The 17,382-nt window shown below is 43.2% G+C and overlaps 1 protein-coding gene across 1 annotated transcript in view; it reads right to left on the bottom strand.

The window, feature by feature from the left end:
• The window catches only part of ULK2 (unc-51 like autophagy activating kinase 2), a 78,030-nt gene that overhangs the window by 34,591 nt on the left and 26,057 nt on the right, over window positions 1-17,382 (bottom strand). Inside the window, exons 8-12 of the mRNA XM_004599306.4 lie at window positions 16,402-16,503; window positions 15,205-15,263; window positions 14,330-14,412; window positions 6,536-6,583; window positions 6,103-6,191 (exon numbers count right to left, since the gene is read on the bottom strand). Of these exons, the coding sequence (XP_004599363.2) occupies window positions 6,103-6,191; window positions 6,536-6,583; window positions 14,330-14,412; window positions 15,205-15,263; window positions 16,402-16,503 (381 nt within the window). The remainder of the gene's footprint in view (window positions 1-6,102; window positions 6,192-6,535; window positions 6,584-14,329; window positions 14,413-15,204; window positions 15,264-16,401; window positions 16,504-17,382) is intronic.

The following is a 17,382-nucleotide window of genomic DNA, read 5'->3' on the forward strand; positions in this document are numbered from 1 at the left end:
TTTGTGGGTACAAATTTTTCATTTGCTCCTTAAACTGAAGGAGATGATGGTACAAACTGAATTCTCCAGGATGCCATACTGGGCAATCTACTCTATATCCTTCCTCTAACCCTCCCTGATCTTTACTACATGTTCAGTAATCAGTCCTCTTCAATTTCCCTTTGGTAAGCTCTAGACCAGTGATCATTTATACAGACAACATGCCATGCCTGAATCTCACTAACTCAGCACTATTACGCTGCAAAGCCTTGCTCCCATGTTCTCTTGATGAGTGACTTAATCAGTCACCCAATTAAAGGACAGAAGTGCAGAAACCAGGTTGGAGCACAGGTCATACTGGGCTAGGCTGTCACACCTACCGGTTTACATGAGCCAGGGATGGCAGCAGACTGAGTAGGGATAGGTGGCAGCATCTGCCAGTGAAAGTTGGGACTAGGGGCAGGCCGGGTCAGGCTAGGCGACAGCATCTAAGGCAAAGGCCAAGATTGGGGAGGGACTATGCCAAGCTGGGTCAGAGCAACCACTGGCACACACAAGATCTATAGCTGGGAACAGGCCTGGTTGGAGAGCTAAGGGGACACCCTGGCTGGGTTGTGGTTCCCACTGGTGAATGTGAAGGCGAGTGGGGACTGCTGCTTAGTCTGGACGTGGCTGCAGTGTCCCTCGGCACAAGTGTGGACTGGGTCTGGGGTGCATTCACCTGGGCTAGACTCCAGCATCCATTGTTGTTCATGAGAACCAGGGTGGGTACAGAATGAGCTAGGCTAGGTCTCTGCCCCTGCTGAGTCATGTGTGAGCTATGTCTGGGTGTGAACCATGATTGGCTGGGCTGTAACACCCAACAGTAAGAATCGTAACGGGTTGAAGCCCAGTCAGGAAAGGCCACTGTTTCTGCTAGTACAGGAGATGGACTAAGTAGGGCTAGCCCATGGACCCATCAGTGTGTGTGAGATCTGGCACTGGGGGAGGTTCTAATGGAGGAGCTTGGGCAACTCCTCTGTCAGGACACAGTCCCTGCAGGTGAGCACAAGAACCATATTAGGGAGCAGCCTAGATCGGGCCAGGGAACAGTATCCATAGGCTTACCTCTGTTTCAGGTCTGGGGCAAGCCAGGCTGGGCCAGTTCACATCATCTGTTGGTGAATCCGAGCACTAGAATGAGTGTGAGTCTGGCCGGGTTGGGTAGCAATACAACCCAGTTCACATGAGGGCCAGGACTGGGATCTAGATGGGCTGGACTAGGCTACAGCCCTCACCAGCATGAGTTAGAATTGGGGGTGGACTGGGCCCAGCCAGGCAACAGCGCCCACTGGCAAATGCTGAGGTGAGGTGGGCCATGCTAGACTGGGCTGCAACACGCAACCAGCACACGTGAGATCTGGTGTGGGGAGGGGGCAAAGCCGGTAAGGGGCTGTGAAGGGCTCCCGTGATGGACCACTACTCCCACTGGAGAGCATAAGTTGGGATGAGGGCAGACCAGGCTGGGTAGGGATAAACACCTGTTGGCCTCATGTGAGCTGGATCAGGGGAAAACCAGGCTGGGCTGACTGTTCCTACTGGTGCATGCATAAGTCAGAGTGAGTGTGGGATGGAAGGGCTTTGACGCAGCATCAGCTGGCATTGGGGGCATGGGGAGCAAATTCTGTCAAGTGAAACTGCAGAACCACCTGGAGAGTGCATGATCTGGGAGTGGGAGTGGGCCCAGTAGGGAAACAGTGGGCACCTCCCTCCTGGGTTGCCACTCCGTCTGGTGAGCATGAGAACCAGGAATGGGACAGGTGTGGCTAGACAGAGAGTGGCACCCACTAGCACGTGTGTGGGCTGGATGGTGGGACTGGTTGGGTTGAACTAGGCTTAAATGCCCACTGACATGTATGTATGAGAGCTGAATGGGATGTGGGGCAGATTGGACCAGTCAGCTATACATACTGGCAAGCAATGGAACCAGGGCAAGGAGCAGGCCTGGTGGGGGTTATTGTGGGTCGCTCTGACTAGGCTACAAGCTCCCACTAGTGTACGTGAAGGCTGAGTGTGTGGTGGGCAGGATCAGGCTGGGCTGCAACACCCACTGGTTTATGTAAAAGACAGGGCTAGAGACAGAACTGATCCAGCAATTGCAACCACCAGCATGTGCACAAGCTGGCTGGGGCAATAGACTGTGGAGGACCCTGTACTGGCAAGCACACACAAGAATCAAGTCTGGGATCTCCTCAGATGAGGATTCTATGGGGATCCCCCCAACTGAATTGCTGGACTCAGAACCCCAACCATGGACAGAATTGCAGGTTCCATGGTCTAACCATGGAGTGCATGTATCAGAGCTGGGCCTCCTCAGTGGCTCAGACGGAACAGTGGACAGCACAGCCAGGTGCACATGGAGAATATGGCAGTATCTTGGAGTCTGCAGAGGACACCTGGTACCACAACACAGGACAGAAGACAGAACAAATTGATCAACTATCCCAGCCAAGTGTTGGCAGTGAATAACTGGGCAAATGGAGACTCAAAGGTCGACTATGTCAACCAGTGGATTCTAGAGAGATTTAATCATGCTTGGAGTGGTGAGATTGACAGTAATTCAGAACTGTTGAACTATCAAAACCTGATGAGACAGACCCTCAGAGCGTGCCCCACATCAGGGAACCTGGGGTGGTGGTGTCGGGTGGCTATCCTCCATTCCAGGGTGCAGAGGCATTTGGGAGGCTGGGTGTGGCTTCTCTCCTTGTCTCCCCGCCTTCCTCCAGATACAGGAAGGAAAAAAAGAGAATGTGGAAATGGTGATCTCACTCACTTTCTGTAGCCCTTGACCCTAATCAACTATGTAGAAATCATCAAAAATAAAAATAGTTAATAATTTAAATAAACAAACAAAAAAAAAGACTCATGGCCCCTTCTCTTATCTTTTACTGCCATCTTAGTTCAGCCCCTCATGCTCAAAATCATCGTCACCATCACAGCCACCTCGGGCTGTTCTCACTCCTCCAGGAGAGATGTAGTCCTTAGCTTTGGAAGAATCTAGCGTTAACACATAGATTCATATTGCTTCTCCATCTAAAAGCATCCGGATGGTTGGCCCCAACATGAAGGATACAGCTTAAACCCTCTGGCTCAGTAGTCAAATCTTGGCTTTATCTTTCTCTCACATTACCAAAGCTCTCTATATCCACCAGACTGTACTACTTAAAGCAGCCCTGTCCTTTTTGTAATGAAAGAAATGTTCTATATCTGAGCAGTGTAATATAACAGCCACAAGCTACTGAGCACCTGCAATGCAGTTCATGAGACCAAAGAACTTAATTCTGGCAAATTTAATGCAAATGTCTCGAGGGGGTGAGGAGAGTTCTTTCTGGGGGTGGTTTTTTTCTGTGACTGCATGTGCAGGGATTTCTCTGCCTGAAATACCACATTTTTACTACTTCCCCTTGCTAACTCTTTTCTTTAAAACTCAGCTCATCCTCCACTCTGAGTGCCCTGAGTCCTTGGTCTAGTGCCCCTTACCCTCATCCCTGAAGACAGACACTGCTAATAGCGATTGAGTTACTACCTCTGGTTAACTAAAAATACCCTAATTCAGGGATCTGGTCATGTCATTCATTAGTATAAACCAAAGCTGACACAAAGCAGGCACTCAACAAATATTAGGGAACAAGAAATAGACTTTCTACAATTTGCATCATCTAAACATCATTTAACTCACAGTACGAAAACTAGAAGAGTTTTAGTTATTTTGTTGTTATTCATTATATTTTTATTTTCCATAAATTTTTATAAAATAAAAAAATCAACTAAAAATCTGCATGAAAACATAAAAAATATTATATTACATGTCTGTGTCAACCCTTAATATGAGTCTACAGTGGCCCTAGGAAGGAAGCGGATTCCTGGAAAAACTCCTCTCACTTTTAGCAGATTCTATTAACTATAATGTCTATCTTTTTTCTCACCATCCTTTTACTAGTATTAACAATTGGAAAAGATAAATGTTTCTGCTTTTTACTGCCATTTCAAACAATAACCTTCTAATTACGGCCTTAGCTCCTAAATACAGTTTTCCACCAAAGTTGGTAGCATTCAAATACACCTTCCCACTCCCTTCGGTCCCTCTGCCCCCTGTGTGATCCTGCTCCATCCCACTCTCCCGGCAACCCCGGCCTTACTCTTGCTCACTCTTGCTTCATTCTCCCCTTTCAGCGCTGTCACACTCAGTGAGGAGCTCATGATGCCCTGTCAGTCAAAGCAGATTGCCAACTCAGTGTGCAGCCCGCTGCCCTCTGCTCGGTGTCCTTGGTCTCCACCATCACACAGGCTCCTTTACTCGTGCTGTCTCGCAATCAGTTCCCTCCCTGTGATTCCTTTCTGAGGCACAGCTTTGCTCTTCATGTTGTATTTCACAACATATCAAGAAGACGGAAGCTTCATAACAGCAGCTACAGTGCAAGAAGAGCTAAGATGACCATGCCTAGGTTCCAGCTGAGGACCCTGTGATCGCGGCTCTAAGTGGCTTCCTCCAAGTTACCAAGTAGGCAGGTCAGGACTGAGACCAGTCGAGTAGGCCGGCTCCCAAACTTCAAAACATCCCTCCCCAGCAAGCACCAAAACCAGAGGGGTATTCCAGACTTACACAGTAAAATTACAAAGGTGGAAACTTCCTTCCTTCAATTCACAGGAATGTAACATTAAGTCTTAACACACCAATTTTTCTATTTGGTTTGAATTTGCAGGACTGTCCAAGAAAGGTTTTCTGCTGTGGTTCTGGTTAGTTTCTGACAGCTGTAAGACTCCTCTGCTTACAGGAGGTGCTTCCACATCTGCTCTGACTGTGAGTATGAGGTTTTTCTGGAGAATCAGAGGAGTTGCTCTTGTCTGAGTACTCACAGTGTGTCAGGTACTACGTAACTGCTTGTGCTCACTAACTCTGAGAGAACCCCATCAAGTAGATGTACCACACTTCACAAATGAGGAAATGGGCTGAGAGACTGTCACTTAGAAAAGGAAGTGCAACCTCCCAAGCCCCATGCTCTTCCATGTAACTCTAAGTTGCCTCAACCACAGTTAGCATACAACTGCCTCCCTTTGACTTCCTAGTCTTCAGGGACAGCATTTAAACAACTCACATTTAAACAGAACTCCCAACACAGGAGCCCAGGAGCACCTGCCTCTGAAAGAGCTTTAAGGTCACAAGGCTGCAACAGACTAGAGACAAGGTCAGTGTAAGACCCTGGGAGAGTAGGGTAAGAAGACGAAGTTACCAGAAGCTCTCAAGTTCAGGAAGAACTGAACTGGGAAGGAACACGGCCTTGAGGGAAATGGTGTAGAACTTAAGGGAACTGGCCTGGCGTGGCAGCCTAGTGGCTAAAGTTCTCATCTTGCAAGTGCTGGGATCCCATATGGGCGCCGGTTCTTATCCCAGCGGCTCCGCTTCCTATCTAGCTCCCTGCTTGTGGCCTGGGAAAGCAGTCGAGGACGGCCCAAAGCCTTCGGATCCTGCACCTGCGTGGGAGACCTGGAGAAGTCTCCTGGCTCCTCATTTTGGATTGGCTAAGCTCTGGCTGTTGCGGTGGCTTGGGGAGTGAATCAGTGGATGGAAGATCTTTCCTCTCTGTTGCTCCTCCTCTCTACATAACTGACTTTCCAGTAAAAATAAAATAAACCTTAAAAAAAAAAAAACTTTAGGGAAGGAAGAAATCTGAAAGGACACACCCTTAGGGACAGTAATTTCAACCAATGAACCCACACCCATGCAATCAGTACTCAGTACTCAGACACTGGCAGCTACGGGTAAATTACTCACTGCCCATCCACCTCTTATGGGTAGGCTGGCCTTCCAATTACCATCCTCTGCCCAGAGCCCAGGGGGCATGAAAAAGTAGCAGCACTGCACTCACTGTCCACAGAGGTGACGTTTCCTTCTTCCTGAAGCAGACACAAGTAAGTAAGGGCAGGGTCGGGTCTGACCTAACATTAATACAATGCTTTCTCCTACACCCCAGCTGCACTAGCGAACACTTCATGCTTACCACTTTCCACAATGTATCAGAAGTCCGTTTGTAAACAGATGCAATAGCACCAGGCTAAAAGTACTTTAATAAGACTGCAACTTACTGGTGGAGAGGCAAAACGACAGGACGGAGAGCTGCCACAGGAGCTTCCAGAGACGGAGCCAGCATACACAGGCACTGGAACTGGGCAAGCTGGGGGCAGACAAAGTTCAACAGCTACATCTCTTCTGTAAAGTGCACTTACATCAGCTCATAGAAAATCCAGCACAACAACTATACCTTTGTGTGGACCAAAACTGATACATATCTACTTATTATAGCTTCCACAAATCAAACTAAAAATGCAGCAGTTACTGAAATTTTCAACTTGGTAATGAAGGAAAAAAGAGAACCATTATTAAATAAACATAATTATAGGTATCTAAGAGAACCTCAATGAAATCTTGAGAGGCACAATAAAAACTTTCTAACACAAAATTTTAATTTCTCCTGTAAATCTGCCTTCATTTAAAAAAATGCAAAACATGAATACTTACATTTTTTTACTGGAACTTGCTCAAGAAAAGGATGGCTAAAAAACGACTCTGTAATGAAAAATCAGAATGCAACTTTAAACAGCCACTGACTGATGGGCAGGCTAATCTTCTCGTCATGGTAAACGTAAGGTCTTTCTAGAGCCTGAGTAATTATCAACTTCTTTACATAACTTCCATTTTCTTTAAACGTAAAAGTGAATTGTTTTTATATTATACAAAAATTACTGCAATTCTTAATTTAAAAAACTGAGTATTAGTTCTCAAAAATATCCATTACTAACCCAGTATCCTGGAGGCTACTCTAGAAGCTATGTTCTTCAGAGTGTGTCCCTCCAGTGGCCAGGTCACAGGAAAGCTGCCATCGCCTTCCCCTGCGGCCCACACACAGCTACGAAACATGGCTGCTGCCTATTGTCCTAAGAGGAAGTCAAGGCAGCTCATTTGTACATAAACACCCCCTGCAGTCCAAACATCATACTTCTACAGCTGGCTTGACTTTTGAAAAACTGTTATTTCATTTCTACAAATATTCACCAAGGTTAAAACCTACATAATATTAGCCTGCTAACTAGAAAAAGATAAACAGGTAAAGACAGAAATTCATTACTTCACTTTCCTGTGTGTTTAAAGCATTTCAATAATTCTTTTTTTTTTTTAAGATTTATTTTATTTTTTATTACAAAGTCAGATATACTGAGAGGAGGAGAGACAGAGAGGAAGTGGAGCGCCGGGATTAGAACCAGCGGCCATATGGGATCAAGGCGAGGACCTTAGCCACTAGGCCACGCTGCCGAGCCCAATAATTCTTTTAAATATCACAAAATAATCTCATTTTAACATCTCAAACATTTATGATATTAACTGTGTATGTGACTACCATCAGAGTAGGCTAGGAGAATAGCATCATTCCAACATGGAGAGAGTTGAATCAAGCAAGGCAAGATCAAGAATAAGCTTAACTTTGTTTACTCTAAATTATTTAAAGGGTCTCATTAGTTTTGTTGAAATAAATACTCAAAGCCCCTTAGAATAAATAACAATATTAAGCCTTACTACAGAATGCCTGTCTGAAAGGCTTTAAAGAGAAAGATAAATTCTTAGATATTTTTAGAACAAAAATTTACACATCTACACAAACAAAAATTCCAATTTGACATTTAAGATTTTTACAATGGATGTAACAGGAATGAGATACATACAAAGAAACTAGTCATTGCACTGACAATGAAACCATTTTCTAAGCCAATTACTACGCCATTAAAAGTATGCAAATTTTTCACATAATCTATAATGAAACAGGGAGAGAGTGGGAGATGTTTCATCTGCTGCCTCACTCCCTCATGAGAACACAACTAGAGCCTGGAACTCCACCCAGGTCACCCTGCTGTTCCCCCAGGAACAGGAGGAACGAGGAGCCAGATCTGAAAGGCAACAGTCTGCATTTGGTCAGTGCTCACATGGCACGACAGCTTCTGAGGCAGTAGCTTAACACACTGTGCCACAATGCCACCCCGTAAAACAATAATCTTTCATTATCCACATAAGATTGACAAGAACAAAACAATGAATTTTTCCTCAAAAGGAATTGAGATTGTAACAATTTCAGGAGTAAATGCTTTTCAGAATCAAGAACAAGATAAACCTTAGAAACAAATCCCAGGTTCTTTCATTACATGTAAAATAGTAAAAATGTTTAAAGACAGATTGTGATAAGTCGATGTTCTTAGAGAAAAATTCTCAGCTTTAAATTTAATTTAAAAAAACAAGGTACCGGGCCCGGCACGATAGTATAATGGTTAAGGTCCTTGCCTTGAACGTGCCGGGATTCCATATGGGCACCGGTTCTAATTCCCGCAGCTCCACTTCCCATCCAGCTCCCTGCTTGTGGCCTGGGAAAGCAGTCGAGGACGGCCCAAAGCCTTGGGACCCTGAACCTGTGTGGGAGACCCGGAAAGAAGTTCTTGGTTCCCCGCTTCAGATCGGCGCAGCACCCGCCGTTGTGGCCACTTGGGGAGTGAATCATCGGATGGAAGATCTTCTTCTCTGTCTTTCCTCCTCTCTGTACATCTGCCTTTCCAATAAAATAAATAAATCTTAAAAAAAAAAACAAGGTACCCATTTTTAAAAATCAAAAATCTAAGAAAGGTGCATCATGACGATAGGTCATGCCAAGGCATCCACAGTTGCTCTCCCAAAGCCCTGGGGACAGCTGGGCGGCCACAGAGTGTATACTTATAAAAGGTCACCATACAGAGAACTACCCCTTCCTGAAAGGATTCTGGGGTGTTCTCTTTGCTTCCCTCCCAAACATTTTAATAGTCAAAGACAGCCTGAGAAGCTGAGAACTTTCCCTGAAAAATCAATCAGGAATCTGGACATGGGCAAACTACCCACTTTGTCCTTGCTCCAAAGTTTGCTAAAAAGTCACCTTCTAGGACAGCATGATCACTGGCAGCACTGTTCCTGGCACTGGTGTAGACATTCGAATCTTTCTAATTCCAAAATCATAGAAGAGCAAACGGGGGCGTCACTGCAGCACGGGTTAGGTCGCTGCCTGCAATTCCCAGCATGTCACACTGAAGTAACACACCAACGTGAAATCTCGGTCCCTCCACACTTTCAACAAGCTCCCTACTAACACACCTGGGAAAGCAGGAGATGCTCCAAGCACATGGGCCCCTGCCGCCCACGCAGGAGTTTAAGGCTCCTGGTTTCAGCCTGGGCCAGTCCCAGCTGAAACAGGCATCTGGGCAGTGAATCAGCAGACGGAATTACACTCTTGCTCTCAACCCCCAACTCCCCTACCTTTGTCATTCTGTATTTCAAATGAAGTAAATCTTAAAGATAAAACGAAAGAGCAAATGTCTCACACAAATTGATTCAACACTAAGAAAAGTGACTTTCCCATTTCATAATGGTTCAAGAAATGTCTTCCATTCTCATAAAGGTATTTTCTTGTTTCTGACCACTTATCTATACATATAATGGAATAAGGAAAGGAAACATATCAAAATGATGAAATATATTATAAACAAGAAGTGACCATGAGGAGGATTCTGACCAGATGGCAGAGAATAAAGCAGGCAAGAAGACGGCATTGGCAGAAGTCGGTCAGATGTCATTGTTGGGGACTCTGGAGTCTACTAAAAGCTTGCAACATCTAAAGGAAAGTTTGGAAAGCAAACTACAGCTAATTTCTGTAAATTTCAGCCCTTGGTACAGTGGCAGCGATCCAGCTATCCAGCTTGCCAGCAGGCAGCTACACACCTGTTCCTGAAGCAACCCTGCACACAGCTTGCAGAGGTCAGGGTAAGCCAAAGGACCTTGTCCTCATTACTCAACGGTGGTCTGTTAGTCTGTTAATTGCTACTTGTAATGCCAAAGGTGCAAAGAAGCAGGTGGCCAGTGTTGTAAGCTCCCTTCCCTCCTCCAAGAGCTAAAGTGACTTCCAGGAATTTAAAGGTCCACTGTACTTTTTTTTTTTAGATGCGCACACTAACAGAAAGATAACCAGAGCAGTCCCATCCACTGGTTCATTCCCTAAATGCCTGCAATCAGGTCAAAGCTGCATGGGAGTGAGAGCTCAATCCAGGACTCCCATCTGGGTGGCAAGGATTCAATGACTTGAGCCACTACCCTTCCTCCCAGGTTCTGCTATAGCAGAAAGATGAGTTCAGCAGTCCAGACTCAAACCCAGGCATTCCAATATGAGACACGGGCATCTTAACCAATGTATAACAAATACCCTCTCTTTCATTTCTTTATTTTTCCCTTCACAGGAACCAGGCAAGACTGTAACACTCAAAAGCAGCTGCATATACAGAGGAAAATCCTGCCCAGAGAAATGTGTAAGCTCAGAAAAGACTTCTAGATACTTTAATTCTATTCCTCAGGCTGATTCTTGGCACAGAAACAGACTATAACAACTTAAAAAACAAGAACAGCAACATAAAAAAGTAAACCCTGGGAAAGCGCAAGTATACAACTTGTGTTAACTACCGTATTATGTTTGAATGTCCAATTTTCAACCAAGATCACAAGGCATTACAAATAAAGAGGAGAATATAGGAGTGGCATTGTGGCATAGCAGGTTAAGCCAATGCCTTCAACACCAGCTTGGCATATGAGCACTGATTAGTGTCCAGGTTGCCCCACTTATGACCCAACTTCCCACTATGTGCCTAGGAAAGCAGTGAAAATGGCCCAACTGCTTGGGACCTTCAATCAATGTGGGAGAAATGGAGGAAGTTTCTGGCTTTAGCCAGACCCATCCCTGGCTGTTGCTTCCATTTGAGGAGTAAGCCAGCAACAAAAGATTCTTTCTTCCTCACTGTAGGGTGTGTGTGTGTGTGTGTGTGTGTGTGTGTCTGTCTGACTCTCTCTGTAACTCTGCCTTTCCTTTTTTTTTTTTTAAAGATCTATTTATTTTTATTGCAAAGTCAGATATATAGAGGAGAAGAGACAGAGAGGAAGATCTTCCATCCAATGATTCACTCCCCAAGTGAGAGCAACAGCTGGTGCTGTGCCAGTCTGAAGCCAGGAGCCCAGATCCTCTTCCGGGTTTCCCACGCAAGTGCAGGGTCCCAAAGCTTTGGGCCATCCTCAACAGCTTTTCCAGGCCACAAGCAGGGAGCTGGATGGGAAGTGGAGCTGCCGGGATTAGAACCGGCACCCATATGGGATCCCGGTGCATTCAAGGTGAGAACTTTAGCCACTAGGCCATGGCACCAGGCCCAACTCTGCCTTTCAAATAGATAAGAGGAAAATACAACCCATGGAGAAACTGTAAAAGACTTGAAGGCAGACTTCTCCAAGACTATTTCTTTAAAAGACTTTTTTTTTTTTTTGCGGGGCATCGGGGCAGGGGAGCTGGCGAGATGGCTCGGTGGCTAAATTCTCACCCCGAATGTGCCAGACTCCCATATGGGCACTGGTTCTGGTCTTGGCTGCTCCACTTCCAAGCCAGCTCCCTGTCTGTGGGCTACGAAGCAGGGGAGGATGGTCCAAGGCCTTGGGACCCTGCACCTGCATGGGAAATCCGGAGAAAGCTCCTGGCTCCTGGCTTTAGATCAACTCAGCTCTGGCCATTGAGGCCACTTAGGAAATGAACCAGCAGACAAAAGATCTTTCTCTCTGTATCTCCATCTCTCTGTAAATCTGCCTTTGCAATAAGAATACATAAATAAAAGGATGTTTTACTGATGTTAAAGAAAGAGTGACAAAGAGAAGGGGATGAAAGAGCAAGACGGTGGGAAAGGGAGACTTAGAGAGAGACAAATAGTAACTAGGCCTCAAACCAGTATGTCCATAGAGGATGCTGGCATCGCAAGTCAGCTGAGTCCCCAGGCTGGCCCCAAGAAGGATTTTCAGATAAAGGGTGTTTAAAAAACTAAAAGAAAGTACAAAGAAAGTCAAGGAAACTACATGTTTATAAATGGTTTTTATCAACAGCGATAGAAAATCTGAAACTTCAAAGATCTAAGATACAATCACTGACATTTCAAAAATGCACCAGAGAAATTTAAAGGCAGACTTGAACAATGAGAAAAAAAAATAATTAGCAAACCTAGATAGGGAATAATTAAAATGAGCAGATCTAAGAAACAGAAAAAAATGTAATAAAGAAAAGTGAACAGCGCCTGAGAAAGGTGGACTCCATCAAGCGGCCCAACATATGTGCTGTGGGAATGAGAGGGAGAGAACAGAGACTGAAAACCATCTAAATGACCCTAATCCACCAACACCACAGCTTAAACTGAACAACCATAAACAGAATAATGCTTACTTACATATTCGCCTACAACTGAGCAAAAACGTTTAACAAAGCTTACTTCATAACAAAGTGCTGAGTATATTCCTTAATGTTAAATATTGTACTGAAAGCAAAACGGAGAATAGTTGTATGGGTACATTTTCACACTACTACAAAATCAACAAATTTTAGACTAAACCATTTCAAGTTGAAGATCATTTATATATCCCACATTTTTTTCTTCTTTTAACTGACTTAAACTACACAAAGTGATAAAGTATTAACTCCAAATTGTATTGCTAGGTTTATAACATACAAAGGTCAACACATGGGGCAATGACGACACAGAGGAGGCAGGAAGGAATGGCTTCTATACTGGAGCTCCACAATGACACTAAGCAGGACACTGGTCCACATGAACTGAACAGTACCATTAATGGTAACTACATAGGTTAACATAAGCCTAACTTCTTTTCTTCTCTAGTTTTATTGGAGGACAAATGCATGTACCAAATAATAACTGCAACAGTGTGCTGTCAAGTCCACAACGGAGACATCATATAAATCACAATAACAACACAAAGGCAGAAAGAAACAGAGCTATATTAGAGAAAAAGTTTCTACATTTTACTGGACTTCAAGTAATACTTACATAAAGTAGCTTGTGTAAGTTAAGACACATATTGTAAATCCTAGAGCAATCATTCAGAAAATAATGCAGTAATTCCATTTTTAAGCAGAAAAAGCAGTGAAGGATTTAAGTAGTATACTACAAAATCATCTATTTAGTATTACCTATAGGCTCACAGCTGCCAAATAGAACCCCAGCCGAGACAGCACCTCTGAAATCCAAATGTCCTTTTGACAGCTGAATTTTGATACCTACTGGTTACCCTAAATCTACCATGCCCTGCCTGAACCCCTCATCTTGTCCCCATAATTTGCTCTATCCACATGATCATTCCAATCTCCATAAATGATAACTCCATTATTTAATTTGTTCAGTGTTATGTTTGAGTCTTCTCTTTCCCACATTCCACATCAGTAGATGCTGCTGCCCCGCCTCCAGAAGACTCATTATCCACTTCTCATCACTTTCACTGGTACTACCAATACAAGCCACATCATTTCTCCTAACTGCTCTTCCAGCTTCTGACTTCCTCCTCCTCCTTTTATTTCCTTCTTCCTTTCTCTTTCTTTCTTTTTCTTTCTTTCTCTCTCTCTCTCTCTCATGTGCACAGATGTTCCACTTCTGATTCCAGCTACCTGCTAATGCACACCTTGAGAGGCATGGGCAACAGTTCAACACCCACCAAGGGCACTCAGCCTGAGTCCCAGGACCCCAGGTAAGCCAGGTTCAGCTCCAGCTGTCATGGACATTTGAAGAGTGAGCGAACAGAAGAGTGCTCTCTCTCTCTCTCTCTGTCTCTGTCTCTTAAATGAATAAATAAGAGGCAACCAGGCTTTCTTAAAACATCAGGTCTCTCTTCCTCAGTTCAAAGCTCCTCAACAGCTCCCATTACACTTTGTGGAAATGTTCAAGACTTTGGCCTTCTGGCTGTCCCTTGAACTTATGCACATTCTCCCAGCTCTCAGCTATTCACTGTCTAGACAAAAAGCTCTGAAAGGTCTTCATTACCTTACTTAAAACTTCAATCCTTCCATTGTCTTCCCTTCTTTATACTTCCACACGGAGCCCAGTACCTTCTAATATGGTATACAACTGTCGTCTGTGATTTCATATGTCCCTCACCCACTGGCAGGGCTCTGGCAGAATGAGGCATGCAATCCAAAGCTCCCGGATGGGTGACAGGAACCCTATTAGGGTTAGGATTAGGGTTAGGGTGCTGCCTTTCTGGGTCTGCAGTGGGTAAAGCCGGAGTCAGGAATCAGAGGCAGGACACAAATCTAGCACTCCCAATAGGGTGCAGGTCTTAACCACTAGGCTAAGTGCCTACTTCTGCTACAGTATCTTTTTAAAAATCTTTTCAAAATTAAAAAAAAATGAAGAAATCATAAAAATGTTTGAAACCATTACTTACCAAAGTCCATTCTATCTTTCTGATTTCTCTGAAGCAAACCCAAAAGAAGATTAGCCAAGTAAGGTGACGTTTCCCTGGGAATACTGCAGGAGAAAAGGGAAAAAAAAACTTAAAATTGAGTTCATAACTATACTACATTACTATATTAATAGGGATACCCTATCTGTGGAGTATACTGTTCAGTCCAATAATTTCTAGTAATTCACTCTGAAGTACTTCACAAATGCACAAAAGCGTACACATATTTCACTATAGCCTGTTCGTAGAAAACAACAACAACAAAAAAGAAAACATGGATTAAATATAGTATGGTACATCTAATTAAGGAATTCCATATAGACACTTAAAGGCATGTGGTGACTATCTACACACTGCAACTGAATATCTAAGATTCTGAGTAACAGCTGCAGAACAAGTCACAAAGCATGATGGCAGGATGTAATTTGTCTTAATTTATATGTATACATAAATATGTACATAAGTGGACACTCAAACATACATAAAGAGCTTCAATTTAAAAATCTGGAAAAATGCAGAACAAGTTCTTACTATCTTTATGGATACTGCAGAGCCTAAGGGAGAACTTCCTTCCTATGTGATGCATAGCCTGCTAGCTTCTCCCTGCTACGCAAGGCACACATGTAACTTTTCTAATTGTTTTTTTCTAAATTTGCTTTGCAGTTCAAAAAAGAAGGAATAGTGGTACAGTACCTATGATGGGCTGGCAATTTTCTAATTTCCTGTTATAACAAATGCACTCACATTTCTGTCAATTGAAAAAAGCATCAACAATAGAAGTAGATAAAACACAGAGTTGAATAAAAAAAAATGTTGTGTCCCCAAATAGTAAAACTCAGTGTAATCTAAACACATACCTGGGCATTAAGTTTCTGTTTTTTTCATAAAACATCCTTAGGTCTTGAGGACTATTGGCCTGTTAAAAAAAGAAAAAAAAGTTTAATTTTGTAAACAAAGGGGGCAACATTTCCAAATATGACTGGAACCGCATTCTTGCTATAGAACATATTCTGAGTCTGAAAGCCCTCAAGCTCTGAAGGAGCCAGAGCTGAGCACTAGGAACTTACAACACCCCGGACACCGTGTGCACATTCTACGCCTGTGACTAGAATGTAGCTCTTCTGAGGTCAGACTGATTCTAGGGTCCTGAAACTCAGAAAAGGTGAGCAAAGACTAAGAACCACTACCTTGGTGGGCAAGACAACCAGGCCACGTGTGCATTCCAGATCATTCTACCTCAGCATCAAGGAAAAGATTCTAAGGATTCAAGGAAAAGAACTAAGCGAGTTGCTGCTGTTCCATTTCTCCACAGCAGCACGATGTAGAGCTACAAGAGTTGTTGAGTGAGTGAAGCTGCTTCTATCTACAAACTAAACTGGGAAAGTAGTAGTGTTTAACCTGCTCATGTTACTGATGACTTTTTAGATCACCTTGGACAAATAACTCCACTTTGTTCCAGTTTTCAGATTCAACAATTTCGTAAGTAAGAAATTATAACCTAGCAATGAGCACTGAAGAGAAATCATTATGATCATATTCCACCTCTCCCAAGGATGCTAAGGGAGAGGAAGAAAGGAACACAAAATAACTTCCATGAAGCTTCAACAATTCCTCTCTTCCCGCAAACAGTGTCATGAACAGACACTTGGATGGTGTCCCATGCTCTCCAGACCACCCCAGCCCTCACAGGGATCCCAGGACCCCACAACCAGGGGAAGTGGAAACACTGAAGTCATCACTCCTGCCTATCACCCACTAGCTGTCAGTCCTTACCCCAACTTGTTTTCTTCATTACCCTGCAACAGGTGTCATACTCAGACTACCTATAAAGTACAGGCAAGTTAAAAAAAAAAATCTGACTTTGTAATAAAAATAAAAATAAATCTTTAAAAAAAAAAAAAAAAAAAAAAGCAAACAAATGTTCCAGCTCACTACAGTAGAGTAATTCACAAAGGAGCCCAAAGCACTGCTTTCAAAGCACTTCCCATTTAGTGAGCAAATGGCAACTGTAAAACAAGAAGATCCCAAAAATCAATGTGTAAGAAAAAGGTTACCTGAAAAGGTGGCTTTCCAACCAGGCACTGATATATCACCGTTCCTATGCTCCACAGGTCTGCCTTGGCATCATAATGTTGGGACATAATCACCTCAGGAGCCTAGGCAAAGAAAACACCATGTTATTGACAGACTTTGCACATGTTACTAATACACAACTCAAAAAAACATAAATAAAACCCTAACACACTGTGCTATTTCTATAAACAAATGACATTAGAGTGGACTTAGAACTGCATGGTTGGAATTTATTTAAAAACATCAAAAACAATACCTTATATTACAAGTTACAGACACATGTTTCTATACATTACAGATAAAGTACAATAAGAATATTAAAAAATAATAATAAAGGGGTTAGCCTGTAGCTTAGCGCTCAAGAACTCAGTTAAGATGCCTCTGTTCCGCTCCAGGTTGGATTCCTGGCTCCAGCTCTGGACTCAGACCCGGGAAAGCAGCAGGTTGACACAAGCAAGAGACTACCTTGGCTGACTTGGACTTCATTCTAAGGTCCTGACTTCAACTCACCCACCGTCTCTTACAGCACTTTAAGGAGAGAGCCAGAGAGAGGAAAACTCTATCTCACAAATGAATAAACAATAAATTTTGTTACATGTGATCCTAAAAGCAAAGGCATTTCTTTGCTGTTCTATTACAGGTATTTTCTAATCACTTCTCATCAAATGTTGTCTTTTTAAATAAACAATCAGAGAAAAATATTAAATAGAAAAGACAAATATACTTAAAGATAGTGAAATTTTATTTCCTAGGCCTAACACTCTTCTTTATGTCCCTAGTAAATTTCTTGCTGAGTTAACTTCCTTTAACAATCAGCAAAGACACTCCACAAGATTGATCTCATAATCAAGAAAAAGTAAAAATTAAAAATTAGATTGAATTATAAAATATGTGCAATATAAGCAGTAAAATTATGATCAAGTAAATCTGGTGTAAAAATTAATTTTGAATGTTACTAATGT

This window comes from Ochotona princeps, chromosome 17, assembly GCF_030435755.1.
Source record: "Ochotona princeps isolate mOchPri1 chromosome 17, mOchPri1.hap1, whole genome shotgun sequence".
NCBI lineage: Eukaryota > Metazoa > Chordata > Mammalia > Lagomorpha > Ochotonidae > Ochotona > Ochotona princeps.